The 23,805-nt window shown below is 57.2% G+C and overlaps 12 protein-coding genes across 12 annotated transcripts; 6 read left to right on the forward strand and 6 right to left on the reverse strand.

Annotated features, from left to right (window-relative positions):
- Positions 1-32: 32 nt before the first annotated feature.
- VTJ04DRAFT_8928 (uncharacterized protein) lies at positions 33-1,146 on the reverse strand (the record flags this gene model as incomplete). The annotated part of the gene is made up of 3 exons (XM_069367418.1): positions 33-466; positions 730-918; positions 972-1,146. The coding sequence occupies 3 exons, from the start codon at positions 1,144-1,146 to the stop codon at positions 33-35; spliced, it is 798 nt and encodes a 265-aa protein (XP_069215749.1).
- Positions 1,147-1,179: 33 nt separating this feature from the next.
- On the reverse strand, positions 1,180-1,643 carry VTJ04DRAFT_8929 (uncharacterized protein; the record flags this gene model as incomplete). The annotated part of the gene is made up of 2 exons (XM_069367419.1): positions 1,180-1,437; positions 1,608-1,643. 2 exons carry the CDS (start codon positions 1,641-1,643, stop codon positions 1,180-1,182), a joined length of 294 nt encoding a protein of 97 aa, XP_069215750.1.
- Positions 1,644-2,018: 375 nt separating this feature from the next.
- On the forward strand, positions 2,019-3,190 carry VTJ04DRAFT_8930 (uncharacterized protein; the record flags this gene model as incomplete). The annotated part of the gene is made up of 2 exons (XM_069367421.1): positions 2,019-2,641; positions 2,707-3,190. 2 exons carry the CDS (start codon positions 2,019-2,021, stop codon positions 3,188-3,190), a joined length of 1,107 nt encoding a protein of 368 aa, XP_069215751.1.
- A 47-nt stretch (positions 3,191-3,237) lies between these two features.
- Positions 3,238-4,913, forward strand: VTJ04DRAFT_8931 (uncharacterized protein; the record flags this gene model as incomplete). The annotated part of the gene is made up of 2 exons (XM_069367422.1): positions 3,238-3,385; positions 4,729-4,913. The coding sequence occupies 2 exons, from the start codon at positions 3,238-3,240 to the stop codon at positions 4,911-4,913; spliced, it is 333 nt and encodes a 110-aa protein (XP_069215752.1).
- Positions 4,914-5,007: 94 nt separating this feature from the next.
- VTJ04DRAFT_8932 (uncharacterized protein) lies at positions 5,008-8,411 on the reverse strand (the record flags this gene model as incomplete). Its single annotated transcript, XM_069367423.1, has 5 exons — positions 5,008-5,094; positions 5,165-6,954; positions 7,090-7,293; positions 7,364-7,694; positions 7,920-8,411. The coding sequence occupies 5 exons, from the start codon at positions 8,409-8,411 to the stop codon at positions 5,008-5,010; spliced, it is 2,904 nt and encodes a 967-aa protein (XP_069215753.1).
- A 1,687-nt stretch (positions 8,412-10,098) lies between these two features.
- Positions 10,099-10,935, forward strand: VTJ04DRAFT_8933 (uncharacterized protein; the record flags this gene model as incomplete). The annotated part of the gene is made up of 2 exons (XM_069367424.1): positions 10,099-10,291; positions 10,775-10,935. 2 exons carry the CDS (start codon positions 10,099-10,101, stop codon positions 10,933-10,935), a joined length of 354 nt encoding a protein of 117 aa, XP_069215754.1.
- A 155-nt stretch (positions 10,936-11,090) lies between these two features.
- VTJ04DRAFT_8934 (uncharacterized protein) lies at positions 11,091-12,542 on the forward strand (the record flags this gene model as incomplete). The annotated part of the gene is made up of 1 exon (XM_069367425.1): positions 11,091-12,542. One exon carries the CDS (start codon positions 11,091-11,093, stop codon positions 12,540-12,542), a length of 1,452 nt encoding a protein of 483 aa, XP_069215755.1.
- Positions 12,543-12,548: 6 nt separating this feature from the next.
- On the reverse strand, positions 12,549-13,085 carry VTJ04DRAFT_8935 (uncharacterized protein; the record flags this gene model as incomplete). Its single annotated transcript, XM_069367426.1, has 2 exons — positions 12,549-12,727; positions 12,947-13,085. The coding sequence occupies 2 exons, from the start codon at positions 13,083-13,085 to the stop codon at positions 12,549-12,551; spliced, it is 318 nt and encodes a 105-aa protein (XP_069215756.1).
- Positions 13,086-13,174: 89 nt separating this feature from the next.
- Positions 13,175-14,127, reverse strand: VTJ04DRAFT_8936 (uncharacterized protein; the record flags this gene model as incomplete). The annotated part of the gene is made up of 2 exons (XM_069367427.1): positions 13,175-13,826; positions 13,919-14,127. The coding sequence occupies 2 exons, from the start codon at positions 14,125-14,127 to the stop codon at positions 13,175-13,177; spliced, it is 861 nt and encodes a 286-aa protein (XP_069215757.1).
- A 119-nt stretch (positions 14,128-14,246) lies between these two features.
- Positions 14,247-14,596, reverse strand: VTJ04DRAFT_8937 (uncharacterized protein; the record flags this gene model as incomplete). Its single annotated transcript, XM_069367428.1, has 2 exons — positions 14,247-14,445; positions 14,556-14,596. The coding sequence occupies 2 exons, from the start codon at positions 14,594-14,596 to the stop codon at positions 14,247-14,249; spliced, it is 240 nt and encodes a 79-aa protein (XP_069215758.1).
- Positions 14,597-14,819: 223 nt separating this feature from the next.
- VTJ04DRAFT_8938 (uncharacterized protein) lies at positions 14,820-15,899 on the forward strand (the record flags this gene model as incomplete). Its single annotated transcript, XM_069367429.1, has 2 exons — positions 14,820-15,707; positions 15,774-15,899. 2 exons carry the CDS (start codon positions 14,820-14,822, stop codon positions 15,897-15,899), a joined length of 1,014 nt encoding a protein of 337 aa, XP_069215759.1.
- A 5,048-nt stretch (positions 15,900-20,947) lies between these two features.
- VTJ04DRAFT_8939 (uncharacterized protein) lies at positions 20,948-23,798 on the forward strand (the record flags this gene model as incomplete). The annotated part of the gene is made up of 3 exons (XM_069367430.1): positions 20,948-22,325; positions 22,384-23,083; positions 23,138-23,798. 3 exons carry the CDS (start codon positions 20,948-20,950, stop codon positions 23,796-23,798), a joined length of 2,739 nt encoding a protein of 912 aa, XP_069215760.1.
- Positions 23,799-23,805: the final 7 nt, after the last annotated feature.

Below are 23,805 nucleotides of genomic sequence, written 5' to 3' on the forward strand. Positions count from 1 at the left end.
CGAAATGAGAGATAGGCGTGGCCCTTGAGGATTTATCGGGCGACGCGATGCAAAAGCGTGTGAGGACGGCTTTTGCTGTCGATGGGAAAGTGGCAGGTGCGAGAAGGTGGTCGGAAGGTCACCGAGAGTCGGTGTCGCTGTAGTTGCTGGACGCGCGTCGAGCCGAGATCGATGCGGTCAGGCAGCAAGAGAAGGAATCGGCTTGGTGTGTGTGTGTGTTTTTGGCCTTTGATTATTATTCTTGGTGTCGCTGATGGCAGAGAAGGCAAAAATGAAAGTGAACGCGCTTCGAGGCGGGCTGGTTGTTTGAAGGTTGGAGGATGGAGGAGAGTGGAAGATAAGGGAGAGCGAGAAGCGGGTTGTCGGTGGAAGAAAGGAGACGGAAGCGAGTCGTCGCGTTTGGGTGGCGCAAGAAAATGCTGGCTTGGGCGCAGGCAACCAAAGGAAGCAGCCAGTAAGGCGGAACCTAACCGGATTGGGCTTAGTCGTAATGGAAACACCGAAGAACAGTCGTATCTTACCGACCTTAACTCAGCCTTTGTGAGATCAGCCAATCAAGCGCTGCGTGCGCCGTAGGTTTGCTGGCGCAGCGCAGTGGCATTGTCAGCTCCTGAGGACGCCGTGTTTACGGAGTATTGTCATTGTCAATTGTTCCTGGCCAACTCCGATGGTGGACTTGATACCCATATTTTACAGGGTTTCAACAATTCAATTCAAAGACCCTTTAACGTGGGTATTGTGGTATCATTGTAGACTCCCAGCGCAGAGCACAATGTCTCCCTTGTCTCCTTCCATGTTGGACACCCGATCTCTGGCAGAAACACCGATGCCAGACGGTCAAGCATTGGGAGTCCGTTCTGGCCCAACGGTTGTCCAACTCCCATTCCCATCCAGCTTGTAAACCCCTTGATGTGCGTCCTGGTATGTCGAAGCGTCTCCTTGGTTCCAACCGTCTAGCCCACACCCTCAACCCCCCTTCTTCGTTGCCTCCCGTTGCCGCAATGTGATGTGCCCAACCAGCGCAGCTTCACCAACGTCCTCTCCCATCCGACACGCAGGACCGGGCGTGGCAGATGTAGCTCCCATCCTCATCCGTGTCTGCGTCCAGCTTCGGAATCGCACCGAGTCGTTATCTCGTCCACCCATTCATTGCCCATCGATTCCACCACGTTCATGCCGTTATTTCGCCTTCGCTGCCGCCGGTGTGGATTGTGACCCTGATTTCCTCGCAGCCTTCTCGTTCGCGGCGTCGGTCTTGGTCTTGTCGGCGTTGGCTTCGAGGAAGTGGTACAGGAGGATAAGCATGGCTGCCGCTGAGCCAAGCACGATGGCAAGCCGGTAGAGCTCCGTGTCGCTGATCATGGCGGGACCTGAGTCTGGGGAGTCGCAAGAGGTGGAGGTTGAGTTGGTGGAGAGAGGCTCGAAGCGGATGTTCGACTGACTTCTTCGGGGGATCGATCCGGGAGATGGACAGTCGGGGCACAATGGCTAGGTTGGTGCGTTGTTGAAGTGCCTTGTTCTTGGTGTTAAGATGGTCGTTGAGGTTGCGTCTCAAAAGAGAGCGCGTGCATCTGGACAGCTTTCCAGAGCTTCGGTGCTTGGCAGACCCGGGACCTTCCAGGTTGCCCGATGAGGCGTAACATACCGTATCAGACAGGGACTTGGCACGGTTCTGATGTCAAAGTCACGTGGTTCTATCCCTTCCCAGGTGAAGCCAGGCGCCAGAGACGTCAGGGTTGAGCGTGGCGGTGTGGGGCAAAGTCCAAGACAAGAACCGTTCACACCGATTCACATCGATTCAGGTCCCCGCCTCACCTTCTCTCGCCTTGCCTTGTTCCAAGTTGTTGTTGCACACCTCAACCACCCACAACACTATCTCACCCCATCCCAACCATCCATCCTCTTCCCCCATACCTGCGTGTCCAGCAACAACAGCAACAACAACGATATCTCTTGTTCCATCCATCCATCCACCAGTTCCATAACGTCATCGAGACCATCAACAACCATCGCCCGCCATGCCGCCCAAAAAGGATAACAAGGGCGGCAAGAAGCCCGATGTCAAGAAGATTGTCGAAGACAAAACCTTCGGCATGAAGAACAAGAAAGGCGCCGTGGCCAAGAAGATGATCGCCCAGCTGCAGTCGAGCGCCAGCGCCAACGCCGAAGCCAAGCGTCGGGAAGCCGAGAAGAAGCGTCGCGAGGCCGAGAAGAAGGCCGCCGAGGAGGCCAAGAAAGAGGCCGAGATGCTGCTCAACAAGCCCGTCCAGGTCCAAAAGGTCCCCTTCGGCGTCGACCCCAAGACGGTCGTCTGCATCTTCTACAAGAAGGGCAACTGCGAGAAGGGCAAGAAGTGCAAGTTCGCCCACGACCTCGAGGTCGAGCGCAAGACCGAGAAGAAGAACATCTACCAGGACACCCGCGCCGACGACGAGGAAAAGAAGCGCCAGGAGACCTCGGCTGACTGGGACGAGGAGAAGCTGCGCCAGGTCGTCCTGTCCAAGAAGGGCAACCAGCGCACCACCACTGACAAGGTGTGCAAGTACTTCATCCAGGCCATCGAGGACGGCAAGTATGGCTGGTTCTGGGTGTGTCCCAACAACGGCGACAAGTGCATGTACAGGCATGCTCTGCCACCAGGGTACGTTTCATATCCTTTCCTACTCCTTTTCCCCTTCCAAGGCCCATATTAACCCTTCTCCCCAGCTTCGTCCTCAAGACCAAAGAGCAGCGCGCCGCCGAGAAGGCCCTGATGGACAAATCCCCTCTCAAGACCCTCACCCTGGAAGAGTTCATCGAGTCGGAGCGGCACAAGCTCACCGGTACCCTCACACCCGTCACCCCCGAGACCTTCGCCAAATGGAAGAAGGAGCGCCTCGACAAGAAGGCGGCCGAGGAGCAGCTGCGCAAGGCCAAGGAGGAGACCGGCCGCGCCCTGTTCGAGAGCGGCAAGTGGAAGATGGATTCCGAGGAGGAGTCCGAGGGCGAGGACGACTCGGACGCGTGGAACCTCGAGAAGCTGCGCCGCGAGACCGAGGCGCTGCGCATGAAGCGCGAGGAGGAACGGCTGGCCGCCCTGCACGGCCTGCCCCCGCCCGCCGCGCCCGCCGACGCCGGCGGCGCAGAGACCGAGGCCAACGACGCCGAGCCCGGGGCCGAGGACAAACCCGAGGCGACACCCAATACTTGAACGCCTTGAGTCTTCGGAAGTCAAAAAGAAGATTCAAGAGATGTCGCATGTGCGGTCAAGCGAAGGGTAGTGAGCCCACCTCTCGAAAGAGAGTGAGAGCGCTCCTCCCCCAAGCCAAGCTGTCCGTCCGACATCGCCTACGCCGAGAAGGGGGGGGGAAAGAAAGCGAGCAACAACAGCAGTCCGCTGTGTATAGTAAGCGTCGTCGTCGTTGTTGAGACTTGGAAGCCGCAATGGCGTGTGTCCAGACAGGAACAAACAATCCAACAAACAAATCCAGTTTGATCAAGGTTCTGTCCTTTGAGGTGATCAGGCACAGGAAGGGATCAGGTTTACTGTGTTACATAGGTGAAATTCCATTACGACAAACACCCGCCCAAGTATATATCTCGATCTCGAACCAGTCGAAGCCCTCTTTTTCTTCTCCTCCAGACGGACCGGATTTTTTCTTGTTTGTGTTTGCATCCCATGGTTTTTGTGGCCCGATCCTAACTCCCTTTCCATCCACAACCGAGGTTGATTCCTTTTCTAACCATCGAACTCATCTTTCACTAAAGCAGTCACATGTCGGCGTAAATGGAGCCTTCAACCTCAAGACTCGACCTCTAGGGCGGGTGTATGTACTCACACCTCTGCAGGTAAGGACCAAGGATGAACAAAGGCCGTCTCGAGTTCTGGGTTTAGGTATGAGCTCTAGCCCGCCTCCCTTCCCCCTCCCACTGCCCTCACTCCCAATCTTGCCATCTTGGTTTGTTGTATTATTGTATTGGAGATGTTGGAGACAGAGATGGGAGGAGAGAGATCCGTGGCCCGGTTCCACGTCCATTCCCCTGTCGGCATTATTATATTGGCCGATAAGTTACTTAGGCAAGACTGCTAGTATGGAATATGTATATATTAAGAGGATCACGAATATCGCATCATCCGTCTCATCAACAAGGACAACATCATCCCTGATCGTACACCTTAAACAATCCTTTCTTCATAAACCACACCTCTGTACAATACTCATTAGTCGCATTCATCATGTAGATAGTATCATCATCTCCATGGTCGACAACAACTAAAACGTGGCATGTAAGTAACCAAATAGTACGCCCAAGTAACAATAATAAGAAAAGACCGTTGCCGCACGACGTCTACCTTACCATAGCAAACAAGAACAAGAACAAAATAAGCCCCATACTCACTCGAGGAAGAGGGGGCATGACAATTTCCTCTCTTCCCTCTTCCCTCCCATCGATAGATCCCTTCTTTTGTCCTCCTCCCCGGCTCCCCTCCATCTCGCGGTCTTTCCAACCATCCCCATTGTTTTCTGTTGTAGTTTTCATTATGAACTCCTTTCTCCCAGCTAAACTCCCCTCACAAACCTCGACCACACCCACAACCACAACCACCACAACCGTCACTTGCACTCATCATAATATTCCCCTTATCCTATCCTATCCTATCCTATCTTATCCGCTCCAAATCCAAATAGTATTCAAATTCCCCTAATTCCCCTTACCAACCAACACCATCACCACCAAACACCTCAGGCACCAACACATATCATAACCTCATCATCCATCAAATCAATCAATCCAAAGAGAAAAGAGAACAAACCACGCGCAAGCGGAATGTGATATCTCCAAGAAACATGGCACTCTCTCTTTCCTTCTTACACACAAAACTCCCAAACCCCCACCACCATCACCTCTCCTCAACACAGACACACACCTGACACTATCATCTCTCGTCCTATCCCATACCATACCTTTCCCGTCCCTGATAACTACCTCCATCGATGCTGGGGGACGGGGGACATTTTCCCCCGTTTACTTGGTCAACCAAGGGAACCGCTTCTTGCTCGTCTCGGCCGGGGCACCGGTTGGTTCGACCTGTACGCTGCGTTGGTAGATTTCCTGTAGAATAGTATAATTCACGTCAGCAACCAAACAGCATTTCTCTGTCTGTGTCAAAGGAGAAACTCACCTCCTCATCCGTCATCATCTTACAATCCAAAATCAGCTCCCTCACGCTATCATGCCTGTGCAGCGACGGGTACGGCTGCCCCTGGCTCTTCATGATGGGCAGCAGCACCTCCCCCAGCACCTCAAACTTCTTCCAGTTGATGCGGTCCTCGTTGGGCCCCACAAACGTCGGGTTGCCCTCCTCGGCCGACACTAGGTCTCGCCGATGCAGCGGCATGAACGGGATCCTTGGCAGTGGCGAGTTCTCCCACGCCAGGCGGTACGAGAAATGGCTCTTGGACGTGCCCATGAGCAGCGACAGCCCCGCGTGGCGCTTGCCCGTGTCTTTGGACACGAGCTCGCGCGTCTGCGCGAGGCGCAGGATCGCGGTGCCGTTGAGCCCCGCCAGCACGGCGGCGAGGCCGTTGTAGTTATTCATCTGCCGCAGGCGGTACGCCACCATCATGAGCTTCTCGAGGCACGGGCCGCGGTGCTTGGCCTTGTCGCGGATCAGCACCATGTTGGCGACCCACTGCGCCACGTGGTTGAAGTGCGAGATCATGCGCGTCACGTTTTTGAGACTGCGGCACTTTTCCTTTTGGTCCGGCGAGAGGCTGACGTCGCGCACGAGGTCGCGGATCCGGAACGAGCTGAACATGATCCAGTCGATGCGCGTCATCTCCTCGGCGATGTCGTTGACTTCCATCGTCATGAAGGCGTGGTAGCGGGGTTTGTTCAGGGGAAAACTCGGCGACGGGACGAGGGTTGCTGCCTCGCGTTGGTAGTCCTCGACCGAGTAGAACTGGAACCGCTGCGTGACTTTGTCACCGTGGTGAGCCTCAAGGCCTGATAGATCCGAGCTCTGCGACGGCCTCCGTAGGCCTGACAGGCCGGAATTCTCCAGATGAAGAGAGCTCATCGACTCGCTGGCGCTCGTCAGTTTTTGGTCCAGCAAGTCGTCTTTGGGTGGGATCTCATCGACTGGGTCAGATTTCGCCCAACCCGTGTCATCATCCTCGGCAACCTTATGTTGCAGGTGCATCTGCATCTGTTGGGCAGCCGCAACAAAGACAGGCTCCGTCAACAGTGAGTCGATCAGCTCCTCCAGGATTCTTTTGGTCGCCGACCTGGCGAAGTCGCCGGGGTATGTGGCTAGCCACTTGGCCACCACCTCGATGATGCGCATCTGCGCCTCCGTTTTGACCAGGGGTTGCATCGTCCGGTCAGCCCGCACACGGTCCAGCCGCGCGCGGATCGCTGCGAGAAGCTCCGACGGTGCCGCAAACTTGCGGTAGAGACAGAGGAAGATGTCGGCAAAGTTGTGGTCGGCCCTGGACATCTTGGGAGCGAGCAGTCTGTCGACAAGTTCCCCAAACGTGACGCCCATTTCCTTGGATGTCCTGTCGTGGGGACCATCGTCGCCTCGCTGCAAGATGGGAACATCGTCTTGCCGTTGCTGCAGGGACTCCGCGTCCGACTCATCGACGTCCAAAAACGTCGTCTCACTGCCGCGGCTTTCCAGGCGGATTCCGGGGGGGCGAAGCATACCCGAGCCACTCTGCTGGCGGCCACTTTCAGCGCCAGCGCCAGCGCCAGAGCCGCCCTGGTATTCCAACCTTGGTGACCTTGGGGGATGACCCCGGTACTGGCCCTCGTTGGGTGTATTCGAATACCCACGGAGAAGAGAAAAATCCGAACTGGCTCTGCTGTGCCTGCTCTGTTGGCTGATGGGCCGGCCGTTATGTACGTCTGAGGGGTCCAAGTTGGCGGCCGAGGCTGCGCGTCGTCTGGCACCCGAGCCTTCTGCCTTCTCTAAAGACATCATCGTGTTAGTGACGCATGTCAGGAAATTTTCCAATGCCATGCCGGACTACCAGAACCGCCGTAGCAGGCCTGTAGCCCGATGGGACGACCACGGGCCAATCAGTGGGACATGGGGCTTCTCACCTTTACGGCTGGCCAGGGCAGCTCGTAGCATGGCCTGCAGGCATTCTCGGGCGGTGCTAGGGGCGTTGGAGGCGGTTCTGAAGTGGCCGACACAGCTGTCATAGCGGGATGCGAGACTGGCTAGGTCTGGGTGCCGCAGGTCATCGGGCGTGTCGCACTTGGTAGCAACCATAATTGTCGGGAGGAAGGAATTGGCCAAAGCAGCTAGCCCACTGGTAAGAAGGGAGCCAGGCGAAGAGTAGTAATTTCCACGACCCAAGGGGCATGAACTCACACATCAGCGGTTCCACAGAATCAGTCATGTCTTCCTGGTGAATGGCATCATAGAGTATCATGGCCCCGTCCATCCTCGGCACCATGTGTCCGCCTATTTGCTTCGGCCAGTGAACGGGTTGGTTCGGGTCCAGCTCGATACCCTCGAGGTCAAGTTCGACCAGAGTGACCAGATAGGGGGTGCCGTCGAGCTCATGGCGGAGGGAAGTGATGTTCATAGTCGAAGGCCTCGGGGCTCGGCGGAGCTGCTGGATGAAGGTGGACTTTCCCACACCCTCGGCGCCAATGACGGCGATGTTGATGGACTCCATGGCGTGGTTGGCATGCTCGAACTGGAGAGGTACCAGAGAAATGTCAGCGGATGGCTTGTTATTGTTGTTGTAGCGCGAAAAGGGGGAGCGGTGGTGGTGGTGGCGGCGCGCGCCATGCTGCAAGGGCGCGCATCTTGGTGGTGGTAGTGGTGGCAGGAATCGTGTTCAGACGGTGGCGACAGAGGGGCAGATGGGGAGAGCGTGAAGGCTTGAAGACAAGGACCGCAAGCAAGGGCGAGTGCATACCCAAGGTGTCGTCGGATTTCTATCGCTCAGAGACTCTTTGCGCGGGGGGATCCACGGCGGGTTCCGCTCGTCATGCCGATGAGCAGCAGTGGTGGTTGCGGCTGGCAGTGCAGGCAGGACGCTTGGCGGCGCGGAGGGCGGGTGTGATGGGGGCGGCTCGCGGTCAATGTCGTGGAAGCGGAGGAAAAACGGGTCGTTGACGATGGAAGCAATCGAGTCTCGAAATCCCCGGGCAGGGGCGGGGTCGGAATCGGAATCGGAGCCGGCAGCGGGAGGGTCGTCGACGAGGAGGAAGGAGGTTCCTTCGGGGCCAGGGGCGGAGTGAGGATGCCGGACGGCGGGCGGAGCGAAGCTTGGCTCACCTGAGGGCGAGCTTGCTGGAGGGCCAGCTGGGTGCTGCGGCGGGGTAGCGAAGGACGGCACAGGGAGCAGCTGTTGCAGCGCTGCTCCGGAACGCTCTGAGACGGGTGTTTTGTGAGTGTGTACCCACATTGCTTGTCAAGACGCGGGCATGGCGTGCGGACTAAGGTAAGTAGCAGAAAGGTTGATGAGTAAGATGGAAAGGCGGCCAGGAGGGCTCAGCACGCTCTGCACCGACGATGATGCCGATGCCCTCGGGGCCCAAGCGGAATGGATAGGGCTGGAGAGAGGGAGCTTCTGCGACCTGAGCGCGGTGTGAAGAGTGCGATTGGGCTGGGATATTAACAGTCGGCTGCAAGACGTGTGATTTGGTCTGTCCGTCGAGGTCCATGTCAGTCAGGGTTTCGGGGTCCCTTATGCTGCCCTGGGGGGATCCATGAGGTCAGGGGCCCTGGATTCCATTCCTGATTGTGGTGAGCAGGATTACAGCTCAGCACAAGACGCAGCCCCAGTTTTCATTTGCGTCGAGTCACGAACTTGTCCTTTTGCTTCTGTGGTGAACAAGCAAAGTGATGCCGTCATTTGTGCTGGTGTTTCAGGTCCGCAGCAAACGCAGCAAACGCCGTGGGCCAGATCCGATACGGTGGAACTGCAGCTTGCCGGCGCAGTTGAGATGCAACAGACGACTTGTCACTTCAAACATGTGCATCCATCCCGCTGGGTGCCCTGATGGATGCCTCCCGATGGCGGACTGTTTGGCTCCGGAGATTGAGCATCTCAGAGAGAAGAAGAGGAGACGCGATGCGAGTTCCAAGGTTCCAAGGTACCAAGTTCTAAGCAGGATTGCCCATGATAGGAAATGGCGAGGCAACTTGGAAATGACCTATGACCTGAGGTTGTCTCAGAGGATGGAAGTTGCATCTCGACAAGCTCCTCACCTCAGCCCCGGAGTTTGGCTGCTCCTGCCCAAATCCAATCGGAGCAAAGACTTGCCTTGATATCAAACCTTGAGAATCGCAGCGGCGAGGCAACTGCAAATACTCGGAGTTCTGTTTCCCCAAAGCTTCAAGATACCATTCCTCCCCAGCCCGCTTCTTCGGGACTCCAGGTTACTCTCAGCATCAGCTCCATCCATGGATGCTCGTCCGCTTGTTCTCTCCATGCTTCATGCCTGCACCGCCCTGACGGGTCCAACCGAAAACCCACATCCTATTGGAATGGCTTCCAGCTCAATGTCCAGCAAGCAATGCCAGGAGTGGAACTTGACAGCCGCCCTCCCCCTTTCTGACACCACTCGCGCCTCCGATCTGTCCTGCCGGCCGATACGAATGCCGTTCCATGTCCATAGTGGAGGTGTCTTGCTTGGGCTGAGGAGAGTTGACTGTTCCATTCATGGACCTGAGCCATGGAACACTCACTGCCGGAAGGTTGTCGGAGTCGAGCAGCTTGACAACCACAACATGCCAGCATGTCACCCCAAGACTCGAGCCTGACTGCCGCTTTCACGTGTGTTTTTTTCGTCTGCCCTACGTCACATCTCGCAGCTACTTGCTAGCGAAGTTTTTAGCTCCGATCTGTCTCAACACCGCGGTCAAACGGTTGTCGACTTCCTGGCATCCCAAGGCCGCCCGGCTCTGGGGACCACCTTGAGGAGTGGAGAAACACTCCAAGTCCAACAAACACCTCGTGGTCTTGACGATTTCTTGACAATCGGGGCCACCTGAAGATGGGTCGATCCGAATCGGTTGGCAGCTCAATAGCCCCCTGGCCAAGCGCCTTTTACCTAAGTTCTATGCCCGATTGGGTCTGCGCTCGCAACATGTTGAACGCTAACACTCACCACACGGCCACCTCGGCGAGCAAATGCACATGTCGTCGCCTGGACGCCCTGCACACGCCAGAACGGACACCCCGATTCCTTAAGAGGTCTCATGCAGTCCTCATCTTGACGAAGCCGGCTCTCTGCTTCCCCTCCTCGCTGAAAAACGCCGAAGGGACCAAAGGGAAGAAGGGTGGCTGTTGCTCCAATGGCTTGCCCTCCAACTCGCAACCGACCAGACCTTTACAGGAAGTCAAGTGACCACCACACCCACCTCAGGTGATTAGCTTGGCTCTAGACCCCCCTGGATGACCCGACCTTCCCCAGTCCCCCAGCGTTCCCCAAGGAAACATCGCGGCATTTGACCGGCGGCTTTCCCCCCGGTCAATGCAACTTTGAATGTGCTCGCCTCCCGCATTCACTTGCAGTCTCATCACGCTTCGCCGTTGGCCGATGCCGCTCCCGTCCTCCCGCCACCACCGATACAACTCCAGCTAGCCAAGACAAACGGTCCTGTGTTCTGCGTCCTTTTCTGGTTTATAAACCCGTGGTCGCAGGGGTTCATCAGGACAGAATCCAGAAAGAGGGACGCATTCATATGTCTGAGTGTAGTCGACCCTTTCCCCCAACCCATTTACATCCGGGACCGTCGCCGACTCTTTTTCCCCTCCCCAAGGACATACACCACACCTCTTCTCCAGCATCGCAGTTAGCTCAGTGACAGAGACTCACTGGACCTCGACGACTGAGAGCCACGAGCTACCACGCTTTCACAAGCCTAGACTCGAGTCCCACACATCTCACAAGACACCCTTCAGCGACAGCGGACCGCGCTAGTCCCCCAGCCCAGCTATTCACCCCCCCGCCCTAGGTGGTTGACCTCAGGTGAATCCTGCCATCCCTGGCAAATCTCAACAGCCGGAAGAGGGGAAACGTTGTGCTCGACTCTACAGGCCACCTACTCAATGTTGTCGCTGGACCCTTGGACCACCATGCACAATTGTCGAAGTAACAATACGAGGGACCTATTCCCTGGCAGCGATCCGCGCCTCTCACATGGGAGGCCAAAAAAGCTCCCTCCAGGGCACTTCGACCCGGACGAGTTGACCCGCCGTCTCTACATCGTGCTGGCTGAGCAACAAGCCCGCGCCGAGAGGGTTCAGCGCCGGAGAGAGGCCCAAAATCAGCCTACAGCCTCACAGCAGCGGAGCAGCCGAGGGCAGCCACGGCCGCGGGAGTCAACGACAGCGACCGGCAAGCCATGGTCATCCGAACCTCCAGCTCCTGACACGATCACTCAATCGAGGAGAGCTGAGTCCAGGCAAAAAGGGGGTTCCCAGTCCACTACCGCCACCAACAACATCAATGCCACCGCCAACGAAGGCACCACAACCGGCCAACCGGAGCCCTACCGCCATATTCCCAGCCAAGCAGCTAAGCAGTTCGCGCGAACCACCACGGTGAATACTGCACGCAATGGCGAGCATGTACATGCCCTCGCGAAACGCGCGCTCAAGTACCACTCCGAGGATGGTCCCCTGACTTCCGGCCACGGCGCCGACGACATGACACCAGCTGAGTACACGCGTACTTTGCACAAGACTATCTCAGAACGCGAGCGGGTTTTCGAACGCAACCAATTCCAGCTCACGCGCGATCTTGAGGAAGCCGCGCGACGGGACCAAGAACTTCACCACCACAACTCTCCTCTGCACCAACAGACCTTTGAGAACGATCTCGCCCGCCTCTTCCCCAGCCTCTCCAACCAAGCCAACCGGCGCAACAGCACCGGCGCCTTCAATACCGCCGATAACGGCGGTGCATCCTCCGCCGCGCAGCCAAACAAGCGACTCTCCCTCCTCTGCCCCTCCTCCTCCGACCCGCGCGCCTTTCCCGAGAACCACGGCTCCCAATCCGCCGTGGTCTCCCCCACCTTCGCGCCCGATGATTTCCACCACCACCATCACCTCGACCGCCAGCGCTGCCAATCGGCGCTGGTCGACCACGCGCGCGTGGACTGGAGCCAGAGCGACGAACATCAACAGCCCCAGCAGCAGCAGCAGCAGCACCAACAACCGCGCGCAAGCACATCCATGGGCATGAACGCCACCACCAACAGGGCAGCAACCTCCCCCGGCGCGAACGCTCCTGCTACGTCCGGACATTCGGGGCACAAGAGGTTGCTCCTGACGCCGCTGCTGAGGAAGGCGGATTCGCTTTGGATGTTGAAGGGTAGGAGGGGGAGCAAGGATGCCTCGTCCTCTACTGCTACCGGTGCTGGCGAAGGGGCCACGGCGCCGGTCAAGGTGGAGAAGGCGAAGAGTGAAGGGGATGCGAGCGAGGCTGCTGCGGCTGCGGCGGCGAGGGTGGGTTCGCCTACTTCTCCCACTGCTTCTGGGGAAGGGAAGGGGAAGGGCGGGTTTTTTGCGAGGTTTAGGCGGTAATGCTGTTCATTTTTTGTTTTTGCGGTTGGGGTGGCATCTACTGGGTTCAATAGTTCGGCTCGGCATCATGAGGCAGGAGCTGGTGGGAGGTAGCGCGTGAACTTTGAACATTGAACGACTTGGAAATATACCCTGCGGAGAGGCGGTCGTCTGCTGTTCTTCGGGCTCAAGGAGGTGGTTAGCATCTGATTAAAATACTTGTATTGGGGGTGGGTGGGTTGGCTATTTTTGAGGTGATGATTTTTCAGGTAGTGTCTAGTATAGTAATGGGATGATGCATAATGACGGGATGGTTCACGCATGTTGTCTCTGTTTGGTCTTTCTCGCTCATGTCGTTTCTTCATATTAGATGGGCAAGCTGGATATGTTTCCGCTGCCCGAACGCTCATACTATGAGCAAGCACCTCTTCGCTCTTCGCTGTCTAACCCCCCGCTTTTCTCCTCCGGGCAGGGAGAGATGGCTGCGTGCTGCAAATTCGTCGCCAAATACATAATGTACATACATATAACTCCAACACATATACGTACTCGTAGGCCCAACATCGTAAGGTAGGTCCTCCTAATCCATCCATTCATCCATCCCCCTGTTCCTCTACCATTACTCATCATCATGATCGTCACGTGCTCATCAATCAACCCCCCCGCTCCTGCTCCTCCCTCAACAACCGCTCAATCAACCTTGTCTCCTCCCTCGCCACCTCCTCCCTGACCCTCTCCACCACACCACCACCACCACCACCACCACCACCACCACCACCACCACTGCCTCCTGTTCCGGCGCCGGCGCCGGCGCCGGCGCTCTCTTGGTTGCGCGAAGGCCGCTGGTTCAGCAGGTGCGTGACGAGCTCGCAAAACTCACGCACGCCGTCGCCCGTTTCGGAGGGGTCGGTGCGCGCGCGGCGGAGGGCTTCGGCGCCTTTGCGCAGACCGAGTTCGCTTGTCCATGGCTGTTGTTCTTGGGTTTGTTTTTGGCGGCCGTTGGGTATTAATGTTGCTCGAGTGGGGAGGGAGGAGGAGGAGTTCGTGGTGGTTGGGGGGAGGGTGGCTTCGTGGATGCGGACGAGTTCGGAGGGGAGGGAGGGGTAGCGGGCGAAGAGCCGCTCGAAGTCGGCGCGGTGGTCGAGGAGGATGCTGTACGGGTCGTCTTCGTCGTTGTTGTTGTTTGGTTGGTCTTGGGTAGGTGGTTGGGGTTGGGTTTGGGTTGGTGGTGCGGAGGAGGAGGAGGGTTTGGGAGGGTCCGGCGGGTGGTTTTCCTTGTGTTGTTTGCTGCAGGGGACGGAGCAGCTGGTGGTGGTGGTGGAGGGGTTAGATGTCTGAGATCAGGAGGGGACTGCCAGGTTCGGGGGATGGATGTGGAGAGGAGGAGGGCGGCTTACTAGGGGAGTTCGCAGCGCGGGCACTTGTATTTGGCCGGCTGGGTTCTGCAGACGCCGCAGAGCTTGGGGTCTGGTCGTCGCGGTGGTTGCGGAGAGGGATTGCGATCTTGCTGCGGCTCTGCGGCGGGAGCTGCGGACTGCCGTGAAGTTGGCTCGGGCGACGTGCTGTCTGCCATGGTATGGGAGGAGTCGCTCGCGGCGTCGGCCATGGTGAGTTGTGGTAGCGGAATCGCGCTATTGATTCTTGGGGAATGTTGTATTGTTTAAGGGGTGCTTGTTGTTGTTGTTGTTGTTTACTTATTGACTGATATGGTTGCGAGGTCGTTGTTCAAGGTGACACAGCGCCGAGGTCAATGGGATTTGTTCGGGTTGCGGGAGATCGGATGCTTCCCAAGATTTGTTGCAGCCAGCCGCGGTTCGCAACGGTCAGTTCGCAGTATTTTCGCCACCGCAGAGTCCCAAGGCCGTAGCTAGCTTGCTGCAGGTCATCGGCGGGTGTCGCGTGGTTGTTGATTCGGCCGGCTTCACTTTGGCGTCGGAAAGGTGTTGTCCAGTGAAATCGCAAACCAATGCTCTGGAGACGCGACAGCGATTCCGACTTGCAGAATGGTCGCAAAAATTTGGGACGGTTCAAGACCCACAATGACGCAAAGGCCGCGGCCGGGCACGGGGCGACATGGGATAGAAATGTGGGGCGCGGGGGCGGGTCCACAGCGGAAGGAATGGCATTTTCAAGGGTTGCCCGTGGGTTTGTCAGCTCCGACTTCAAAGTTGCCGATCTCCGTGACACACATCCGGGGACTCCACTCCGGATTGTTGCTTTTTTTGATGTTCTGACTCTTTCAACCGCAAACTCCAACAGTACCTAGGTAGTACAACCTCTCTCAAAACAACACCCATCATGCCGCCAACCAGGACACTACGGGGCGTCGCCCCTCTTCTAAACACCTCAACCCGCACCGTCCGCTCCTCAAACACCACCACCACCATCTCCCACCGCGCCGCCGCCGCCTCAACCGCCTCCCTCCGACCCTTCTCCTCCTCCTCCCTCCCCCCAACCGCTGCTCCCTTCTCCCGCCCTTCCCGACCCCAACAACCACGCCGCCTATCCCGCCCGTCCCTCCTCCTCCCCGTCACCCCGCGCCGCACCATCTTCATCCAAACCGAAACCACCCCCAACCCGGACGCCCTCAAGTTCCTCCCCAACCACCGCGTGCTTCCTGAAGGGCTCGCTACCCCGTTCATCGAGTACCTCAGCCCGCGCAGCACCATCGCGCCGCCGTACCCTTCGCCGCTGGCGTCCAAGCTCATGAGCGTCGACGGGGTCACGTCCGTCTTTTACGGCACCGACTTCATCACGGTCACGAAAGCCGCCGACGCGAATTGGGCGCACATCCGGCCCGAGGTGTTTTCGCTCATCACCGAGGCCATCACGTCCGGCCAGCCGTTGGTGAACGTTGTTGCTAGCGGCGCCGCGGCGGGAGCTGGGGAGGGAAAGGCCGGGGAGGCGGGGGCGGAGACGGAGGGGACGAAAGATGCACAGCAGCAACAGAGTGGGGAGAACAAGGACAGCCTCGCGTATGACGAGAATGATAGCGAGGTGGTGGGCATGATCAAGGAGCTGCTCGAGACGCGGGTGCGGCCCGCCATTCAGGAGGACGGCGGCGATATCGAGTTCCGCGGGTTTGAGGACGGCTATGTCATGCTCAAGCTGCGCGGGGCGTGCCGGACGTGCGACTCGAGCACGGTCACGCTGAAGAATGGGATTGAGGGCATGTTGATGCATTATGTAAGTCTCCTCCTTTTCTTCTCTGGAATACGTTTGCGAGTGCGCAGCATGCTGACCTAGACGCAGATTGAGGAGGTGAAGGGTGTTCATCAGGTGTTGGATGAGGAGGAGGAGATTGCGCTCAAGGAGTTTGCCAAGTTTGAGGAAAAGCTTAAGGCTCAGAAGGGTGTTGCGGGCGCGGCTTCATCATAGATTGGGTTATCCAGGGTATTGGATGGTTTCAAGGTTGGGAAGATTGGGTAAACGTCTCACGGCGTTTTTCTTGAGGCTTGCTGCTATGATGAATCCAAGAGGCATAGAGTGTTACATGGCTGAGGACGAGCTTGTGTGTTGAATCTTACAAAATTGATACAACTCCAGTGAGAAAGAACAAAATACCTACATGATCTTATTCCAACGGTCTCATATGCTACCACATACAGTACATACTAAGTCTTAAGCTTGGCCAAGTTTCAAACATCTAGTTCACCACCTTGTTGATCACAATGGCTTTCGTTTTACTGCGTACTGCTCCACATGAAGCACGGACAGCGTCCACCAAACTTATTCATCTAACTCGGGTATGCGAGGTACTGTACCTATCCCCTTAGCATCAGGACTAAGCTTCCAGCCAACAGATCCCCCGGATTTCTTCTCGTATCTCGTGCGGGGAATCCGGGGCAAACAAGCGTCAACACATCTTGGCAATACTGAACGGCAGGATCTCGCTTCCAAATCTCGCTTTTAACTGACCCAAACGAACCAACGAAGCGAGCGAACAGCACCATCCAAGCTAGTTATACGGAGTAATACTTGACTATTTGATCAAGCTGGTGCTACATTGTCGACTTGAAGTCGGCGGGATATACAAAAGTACCGACATACTAAGTAGGTGTGCGTGCCTGTTGCACTCGGTGCGCATTAAATACCTAACCCCCCAACTCCTACAGCCAACGCCGCAAAGCCACGAGGGAGAGCAAGCGCGAGTGCCGGTGGTCTGGGTAGTAAGTCCCGTCCTACCCTCCCTTCTCCTCCTCCGTGTAGCAGTAGGGTCAGGTACTGTGAAATACTTCACCTTAAGGTTGGTGGGGGTGGAATCATCAGTCTGGAGATAGATAGGAGGAAGGTGTGGGTGTGCTGCCGCGATCTTGGAATGGGACTTTGCTCGGGAGCTGTCCCCGACCCCGCGACCCGGGAGTAGGAACAATACCCCCGAACCCCGAAGTTCCGGGCTGTGAATTGTGAGAATGCTTCTCTTGACGAGACAACAGGGATCTGGGTATGACGATGACAGCGGGGAGTGGTTGCCGGGAAGGCTGCTGATGTTACCTACGCAACATACATACTCATACCTCCGTACTGTGAAGGAGAATTGGATTATACTGTGGATGAGGAGGAAAATCAGGTGAGAGGTCCGGGAAGTAAGCCTTGCGGCGCCCTTTTCATGTCGTGGGCTTTCAGCCGCGTCTAATGAGGTGGTGGTGGTGGTGTGATGGTGGGAATGCAGCTGTTTCCGTGTCCGTTTTCTTTAGGCTGTGTTGCAGGAGTGTTTGTTTTCCGTCTGAGCTACCAAGCTCGCCCAACTCGCTTGTTGCTGTCTGTCTTGACATGGATGTTGTAACTCTGACTCGACTCAGGTCTGGACCTCAATGCTAGCACTCTCAGTATATAGAGATGCGCGGCATGGTCCGTCACGGGCCGTTGACGAGCGGCGAACAGCGACATGGATCTGGGCTGGATTCCATCCATGGATGGATTTTCGCCAGGATGGCCAGACGATGATGGCATATTTCCCGGCAAAGGACGGGCTAAGGAAATTGAATGCTGAATCCCGCGGAAAACCGTTTGATGGTGGCCATTGAATTTGCCATGGATGAGCTGGAAACAATCTCAAGGCCGAGGGCGCGAGAAGAAGGTTCTCTGGGTATGGGTTTCCAGAGTCCAGTCCAGGCCTTCTCGGACGCGCATGACGACGACGCGCAGGACCGCGTGATGCCTCTTTGCAGTTCAGCCCCTCATCGATCGTAACGGGGATAAACTCATCTGTCCCTTGGCTATTACCTGCCGCCCGAGGTGTGTGGCTCGTGCGCTAGCTCGTGGTGGTAGCAGTTTGGGTGGGTGGTGTTCATTCGACGTTTCTCGAACTCCCGGCGGCGGAGAGAGAGGGGAGCTTGGAGGCCAGGCTGCCCTGGCGAATAATCAATCAATCAAGCCTGCTTCGCAATGCTTTGCAACCCATAGACACGGCGCCACACTACTACGCATTGCACATCACACACAACGGGGCCGTCGTACTGGCCGTGGTTATTTTGCGGGGTAGCGTATGTCTGGACGACGGTGTGGTTGCACCGCAGGCACGGCATTCCTGCTCAACCCCCATGCTGCCGGCGGGCGTTTTGTCCGGGGAGCCCGGTGAGTCGTACTCCGCGGTAGCTACCACAAAAACCTGCGTAGGGTATGGTGAGATCCAAGGGCTGGAGGAGAAGGGTTGGAGGAAGATTCTCCCACGCATGCGACCCAGCAATAGAGGGTCGCTGGCCGGTGAGCAGTTGGCGAGCTTTGGTTTCTGCAGCTCCCAGTCCGTTTCTGGCCTGCTGCAGCTTCTGGAATACATGGCATTGGGAGGGACCGAATGGCGTGTGGAGAACAAACTCTCCTGCAGCATGCATGGCGTCGGCCCAGTCAGGGATTGCCCGAAGAGGGTTTTCCACGAGGTTGTCGTCGGCGCAGAGATGGCAATTGCTGGCGATGATGCGAAGCACATATGTTCTGGAGGAAAGCAGCCAGACGGCGAATGGCTGTGGTCGCGTGTCTCGAGGCTCTTTATAGTACTGATTCCATCCAAGCCAACATCATTTCATGATGCAAAACGTTCAGACACGAGTTGACAAAGATAGGTATGTAGGTATGTATGTACATACACACAACCCAGAGCATCTACCTCCACCTCAACACCTCCAGACCCCATTCAACTGCGGTGGTAGCTGCACGACCGAGAGACGGCCACGAGAAGTCTCCTCACGATAATTCCAGTTTTGTTCTCTGGTCTGTCAAGGTGATTAAACCCTAGCTTGCCAGGTCCTTGCTCGGATTGATCATCCGAGGTGGAGTTTGCTTCACCTAGGTCTAGATCTTCCTTGGAAGGAGGCTGAAGCATGTGGTCGTCAATGTCGCTGGGCGAGGACTCGGCCGGCCAGCTTCCACACTGCACCTCAGTTCTTGCTGTGAAGGACAAAACATGGACGATGCAGCCGTCATCAACAGCGTCATTTTGATTGACCAAGGCTGCTGCTGTGCTTCACACCCTTTTGTTCCGATCTCACCTGAGGATGGTGCCGGCGAGCGGAGAGCGTCGCATTCCCCCTCGGCGTCGTTCCAATTTGTTTTGTGTTTTTTCAATGCTGGACATTATGCCCTTTTGCTGGCCCCCCCCCCCCTTTCCTGCAGTCAAGCCGAGCGCCGTTCTGGCCGTTCTTTGCATCAGAAACCTAGGCCGGGCCCATTGGCAAAGCATTAGTATTGGATCATAATCTGTAGGCAATGCGGTCCGTGTCTTTGTTGCTGGGACCCGACTGACGGCGCGGGAAGGATGGAAGAAGATGGAGGAAGGCGATGAAATCCAACGGATACTCAGCCCCATGCTCCCTACAGTACTCCATCCAAACGGACAAACTGTCTGAATTGGAACCGCTCACCTGCCGCCGCCCACTTTCATCGTTTGACATGACAACCCATGGACGGCAAGACTGCCCGGCGCCAGGCCACCCTTCCGAGCCGTAGCTTCCATCCCAGAGAAGTGGAAACTCTCCTACCTATGTATGTACATACCTCCCGTCATCATTTAGGAAACAACAAAGACAGGAATTGCACCATCCAATTTTATTACAATTTCAATTTCTCTTCCACACTTTCTCTTCCATCAGCCACCTCCGCTGACTTCATCATCAAGTATCGCATCGTCTCGTCGAACGCCGGTGGATCAACTTTCTTGCCACGGCTTGACAGCCCAGCTTGTTCCAGTGTTCCAGTGATCTGCCTTTCGGCTAGTGTCGCTGAACCAACCAGGGCTCCCAGCCACTGAGCGTTGAGCCTGCCACCCCCCAGCTTTCCCCGCTCTCGACTTGGAGCGGGACCTGTCTCCAGCGTCGGTCTCCAGTGCACGAGCGCGCTGACCAGGGAAGCTCGCGCCTCCATCCCGGCCTGCGCTGGTCACTTCGACGCCTCCCGTCCCATATCTTCAACCTTTATCCTCTTGTTCTTCCCCGCCCACCTTTTTGTTCAAGCTCAGCCCGTCATCTTCCTTTTCCTTTCGCCTCTCCCCCTTTCTCCCTACGACGACGTCACCCTCGTCGCGTCTTGTACAATTCATCAAAAGGGCGCTTTTTGGGCATCAAACACCGCTGTACCTCCCCTCCTTCCGCCCACACCTGGCATCTCGCCATCTTGCCATCTCGTCGTCGCCGATTCGTCTGTCGATCGGTTTCCCGTCTCACACCTGCAATGGGAGTATCCGGCCACACCTAGCCCCTACGCCGTCCGTTCCACCAACTTCTCCCGACGCCATCAACTGGCCGTCTATTCCTGACTCTCAATTGCCCGAGACCCCCATCGATCCTCGGGCTTTCGAACCATCGTAGACCTGTTCGTGCGAACGGGCCGCGGTCCGCGCCATCACTGCTTGTCCTCGCCGATACATCTCAATATCGGGCTGAGGCTTGCATGACGGCTTCGCAGCTTCTGGGTGTCCAATCCATCACGTGGCGCCGAGCGATTCTACCTGTTCGACTTGTCCAAGTTTCTTACGGCTTTTCTCCGAATACACTGGGAACACAATAGACAGCTGGACGCGGAAATCCAGTACCTCATATAGACGGAACTTAAGCTACGAGTACAGTAATCTTTTTTTGTCTTGTTTGGTATTGTAAGTCTTCTGCCCTGGTCAGCCCCTCATCATGTCAGCCGCCCGCCCGGCTCTGGAGATATATTATAACGGCGGCATCTCCTGTCTCGCATGTTACCTTCTCTCCGTCGCCACCGTTACCTTTTCATCACTCCAGAGACGTCCCATGTCATATTAGGGCCTCGCTGACACGGATCTCACAGTTGGTCATTTCGAACCTGCCTTCTTTCGGTGCACCACCCCTTTGACTTCCGGTTCGATTCTTCCTCTACCTACAACCTCCCACCACCCACCCTCTTCGCGTTGACCTCGAACCCATATCTCCTCACCTTGACGCCCGCATTTAACGTCCATCTGCGAAATGAGCGCCAACCCTATCAAGCCTGGCCCAACGGCCAAGCCGGGTCAGGCGACCTTCCCACCTGGCCCGCCCAACAAGGCCATCCTGCTTGACAAACTGAACAGGAGGTCCACTCCTGACTCCGAAGCTCTCGCAAGCTCCGACGACGAAGCCGACAGCCATCGTCCTGACAACCATCCCCAGCCAGTCCAGCCTCCTCAACCCATGCGGCGGCCTTCTTGGCTTGTCGACACTTCTCATCAAAGCCTCGCTCGTCAGCCTCAGAGGAAAGGATCCTTCGCCAGCGTTTCCATGTCACCAACTAGTTCCCATCCCGCCACGCCGGCGACCGACGCTGGAGTCGCAGGTTGGGCAAGCGTTCTTGGACGGTCGCAGCCTGGCGCCGGTGCCATCTCTTGGAGTTCGGCGATCTGGAACAGTGACAAGAAAGAGCCACCCTCGCGCCTGCAGGAGGTTCTGCCGTCGCCCACCTCGACGGTTCCGCCGGGAGGCTCAGGGAGTTCTTTCTTCGGTAACGACAACGGTGGTCTGACCCAGACTTCTCCCGCTTCGCGGGACACTCCGAGCGCCCAGATCCCCTTCCCCATCCCGCTTCATCCAACCCCCAAGACCTATCGTTCGCAGTCATATTCGGTGGGCCAGATGGAGCCCGATGCTATTCCGTCGCCGTTGACGAGCTCGGCAATTCTTGCCAATCGTCGTGCAGGGGTTCACCCACTTCTCCAGCATCGGCCGTCGCGTCCCAGCATGCTCAGCGAGATGAACGACGGATCCATGCTCGGCAAGGTTAATGAGGACGATGACGATGAAAGCGGTGCCTCCTTGCAGGGCAGTCAGCACCAGGATGCGGCCAAGACTATCGAGAAGCTCACCAGGGAGAATGCGATGCTGCGCCAGCAATACCAAAATACTCGTCTTCGCCCACGCGCATCCACAGCCAGCGCTTTCGGTCTGAGCTCCAGCTACCTGCAAGAGCCCGTGCCCGAAGAGTCGGACTACGCTGTTGACGAACCCGATGAGCTGACCGATCCATCTGAGCTGGCGGCTCGCCGGTCGTTTGGCCGGAGAATGAGCGAGTTCGGCGTCGGCGGTCCATACCGCCCTTCTTACTTGGAGAACCGCAAGCTGGAGGGCATCAAGAAGGGCATCTGGCAGAGCTCACTCGCCTTTTCCGGTCTGGGCGATATCGCTCAGAGTCGGCGCCATTCATTCGCGGACGTGCCGACCCGCCAGGCTTCCATCAGCTCTTTCAGCGATGCACTCCAGGCCCAGCAGACAGCGGAGCCCACGACAATCCAAGAAAGCCCCCGCTCACAAGACCATCAGTTCTCGGCCGGGTACCCCGAGACTCAAAATTATGCTGCCATCAACAACCAAGGTATGGATCCCTCTTCCGTAGGGACGCACGATGGTCAGACCGCTAACAGCAGGTGTAGTTTCTCCTTACTTTACCGGAGGCGCTCCTCTGGCGAACACACCCCAGCAGAGTTTGGTTCCTGCCACTGCCTACAACACCCACCTCCCCTCTCCTTATTCCGGCTTTCCCACCTCCAGCGCGTTCCGGCCCAACTCGCCCCATCGGAACATGTACGGCATGTCACAGCCGCACCGCAACCAATCTCTTCATATCGTGCTCTTCAAGTGCGCAAGAGCCGATGTCTTCTATATTCAGGAGGGAACTGGTCTCACCGTCAAGCCCGGCGACTTGGTGATCGTCGAAGCCGATCGAGGCACTGATCTTGGCACGGTTGCGCGCGACAATGTCGATTGGCAGACCGCCAAGGAGCTCAAGGAGCACTACGCCGAGGAGCAATACAAGTGGCTCATGATGTACTCGCAGAATGCGGCTGCGGCTCAGGAAAGCGCAGCTGCGGGTCTCATGGCAGCGTCCAACGGACTCCACGGGAGCGCGGTCGGCGGCATGGGCCCTCCGCACCATCATCACCACCACCACCACCATCAGGATGCCGGTGCAGGCGAGCTGAAGCCCAAGCTCATCAAGCGCCTTGCCCAGCCCCACGAGATTCATGCTCTTCGGGAGAAGGAGGGTAACGAGGCCAAGGCGAAGCGGGTTTGCCAACAGAAGGTCAAGGAGCACGGCCTCAACATGGAGATTCTCGATGCAGAGTTCCAGATGTGAGTTTCACTTGTTTTCTCTCCAAGAAAAGTCCGAGACTGACAAAATGACAGGGATTGGAAGAAGCTTACTTTTTACTACTTCGCCGACACGTACATCAACTTCAATGCGCTCGTCACCGACTTGTTCAAGATCTACAAAACGCGCATCTGGATGTCGGCGATCAACCCCGCATCCTTCGCCAGCCCGACGCTCGGCCTCCAGGCCCCGAGCGGTGTCGGGCCGGGAGCCGTGGTCAACCGGAACAATGCGTCCAACCGTCGCCAGCAGGAGCAGCATCAGCACCAGCATCAGCACCAGCAGGAGCCGCAGATTGCGTACTCCGCTCCTGCGCAGCCACCACGTGCAGCCCAGCCGTCGTTCGTTTCTCCGTTTGGCCCTGACCGGGGTGCCGCCGATCGGGCGGTGGTGCCGGGACCCAACTATGCTGGCACTGGCTATCCCTACAACGCGTACGGCGCATTCGGAAATGTCGGTGTTGCGCGGACCCCCGCCCCCATGCCTTACGCTCCGGCACCAGGCATGGTGCAGAACCTTGACGGCTACACGGCTGCCGGGTTCCCGTCGGCCGCCGACTTTGCTGCAGCTGCACGCGCGCGCTACCCGAGTCCTCAGTCGGCGGTCGGAAGCCCGCACGACCAGACCCTTCCGCCGCTCGCCGCCCAGGCAGAACTGCTTGGGTCGTTCCAGAGCTTGTCCCTCAATGGCCGTTAGGAACGGG

This window comes from Mycothermus thermophilus, assembly GCF_041956435.1.
Source record: "Mycothermus thermophilus strain CBS 625.91 unplaced genomic scaffold VTJ04scaffold_6, whole genome shotgun sequence".
NCBI lineage: Eukaryota > Fungi > Ascomycota > Sordariomycetes > Sordariales > Chaetomiaceae > Mycothermus > Mycothermus thermophilus.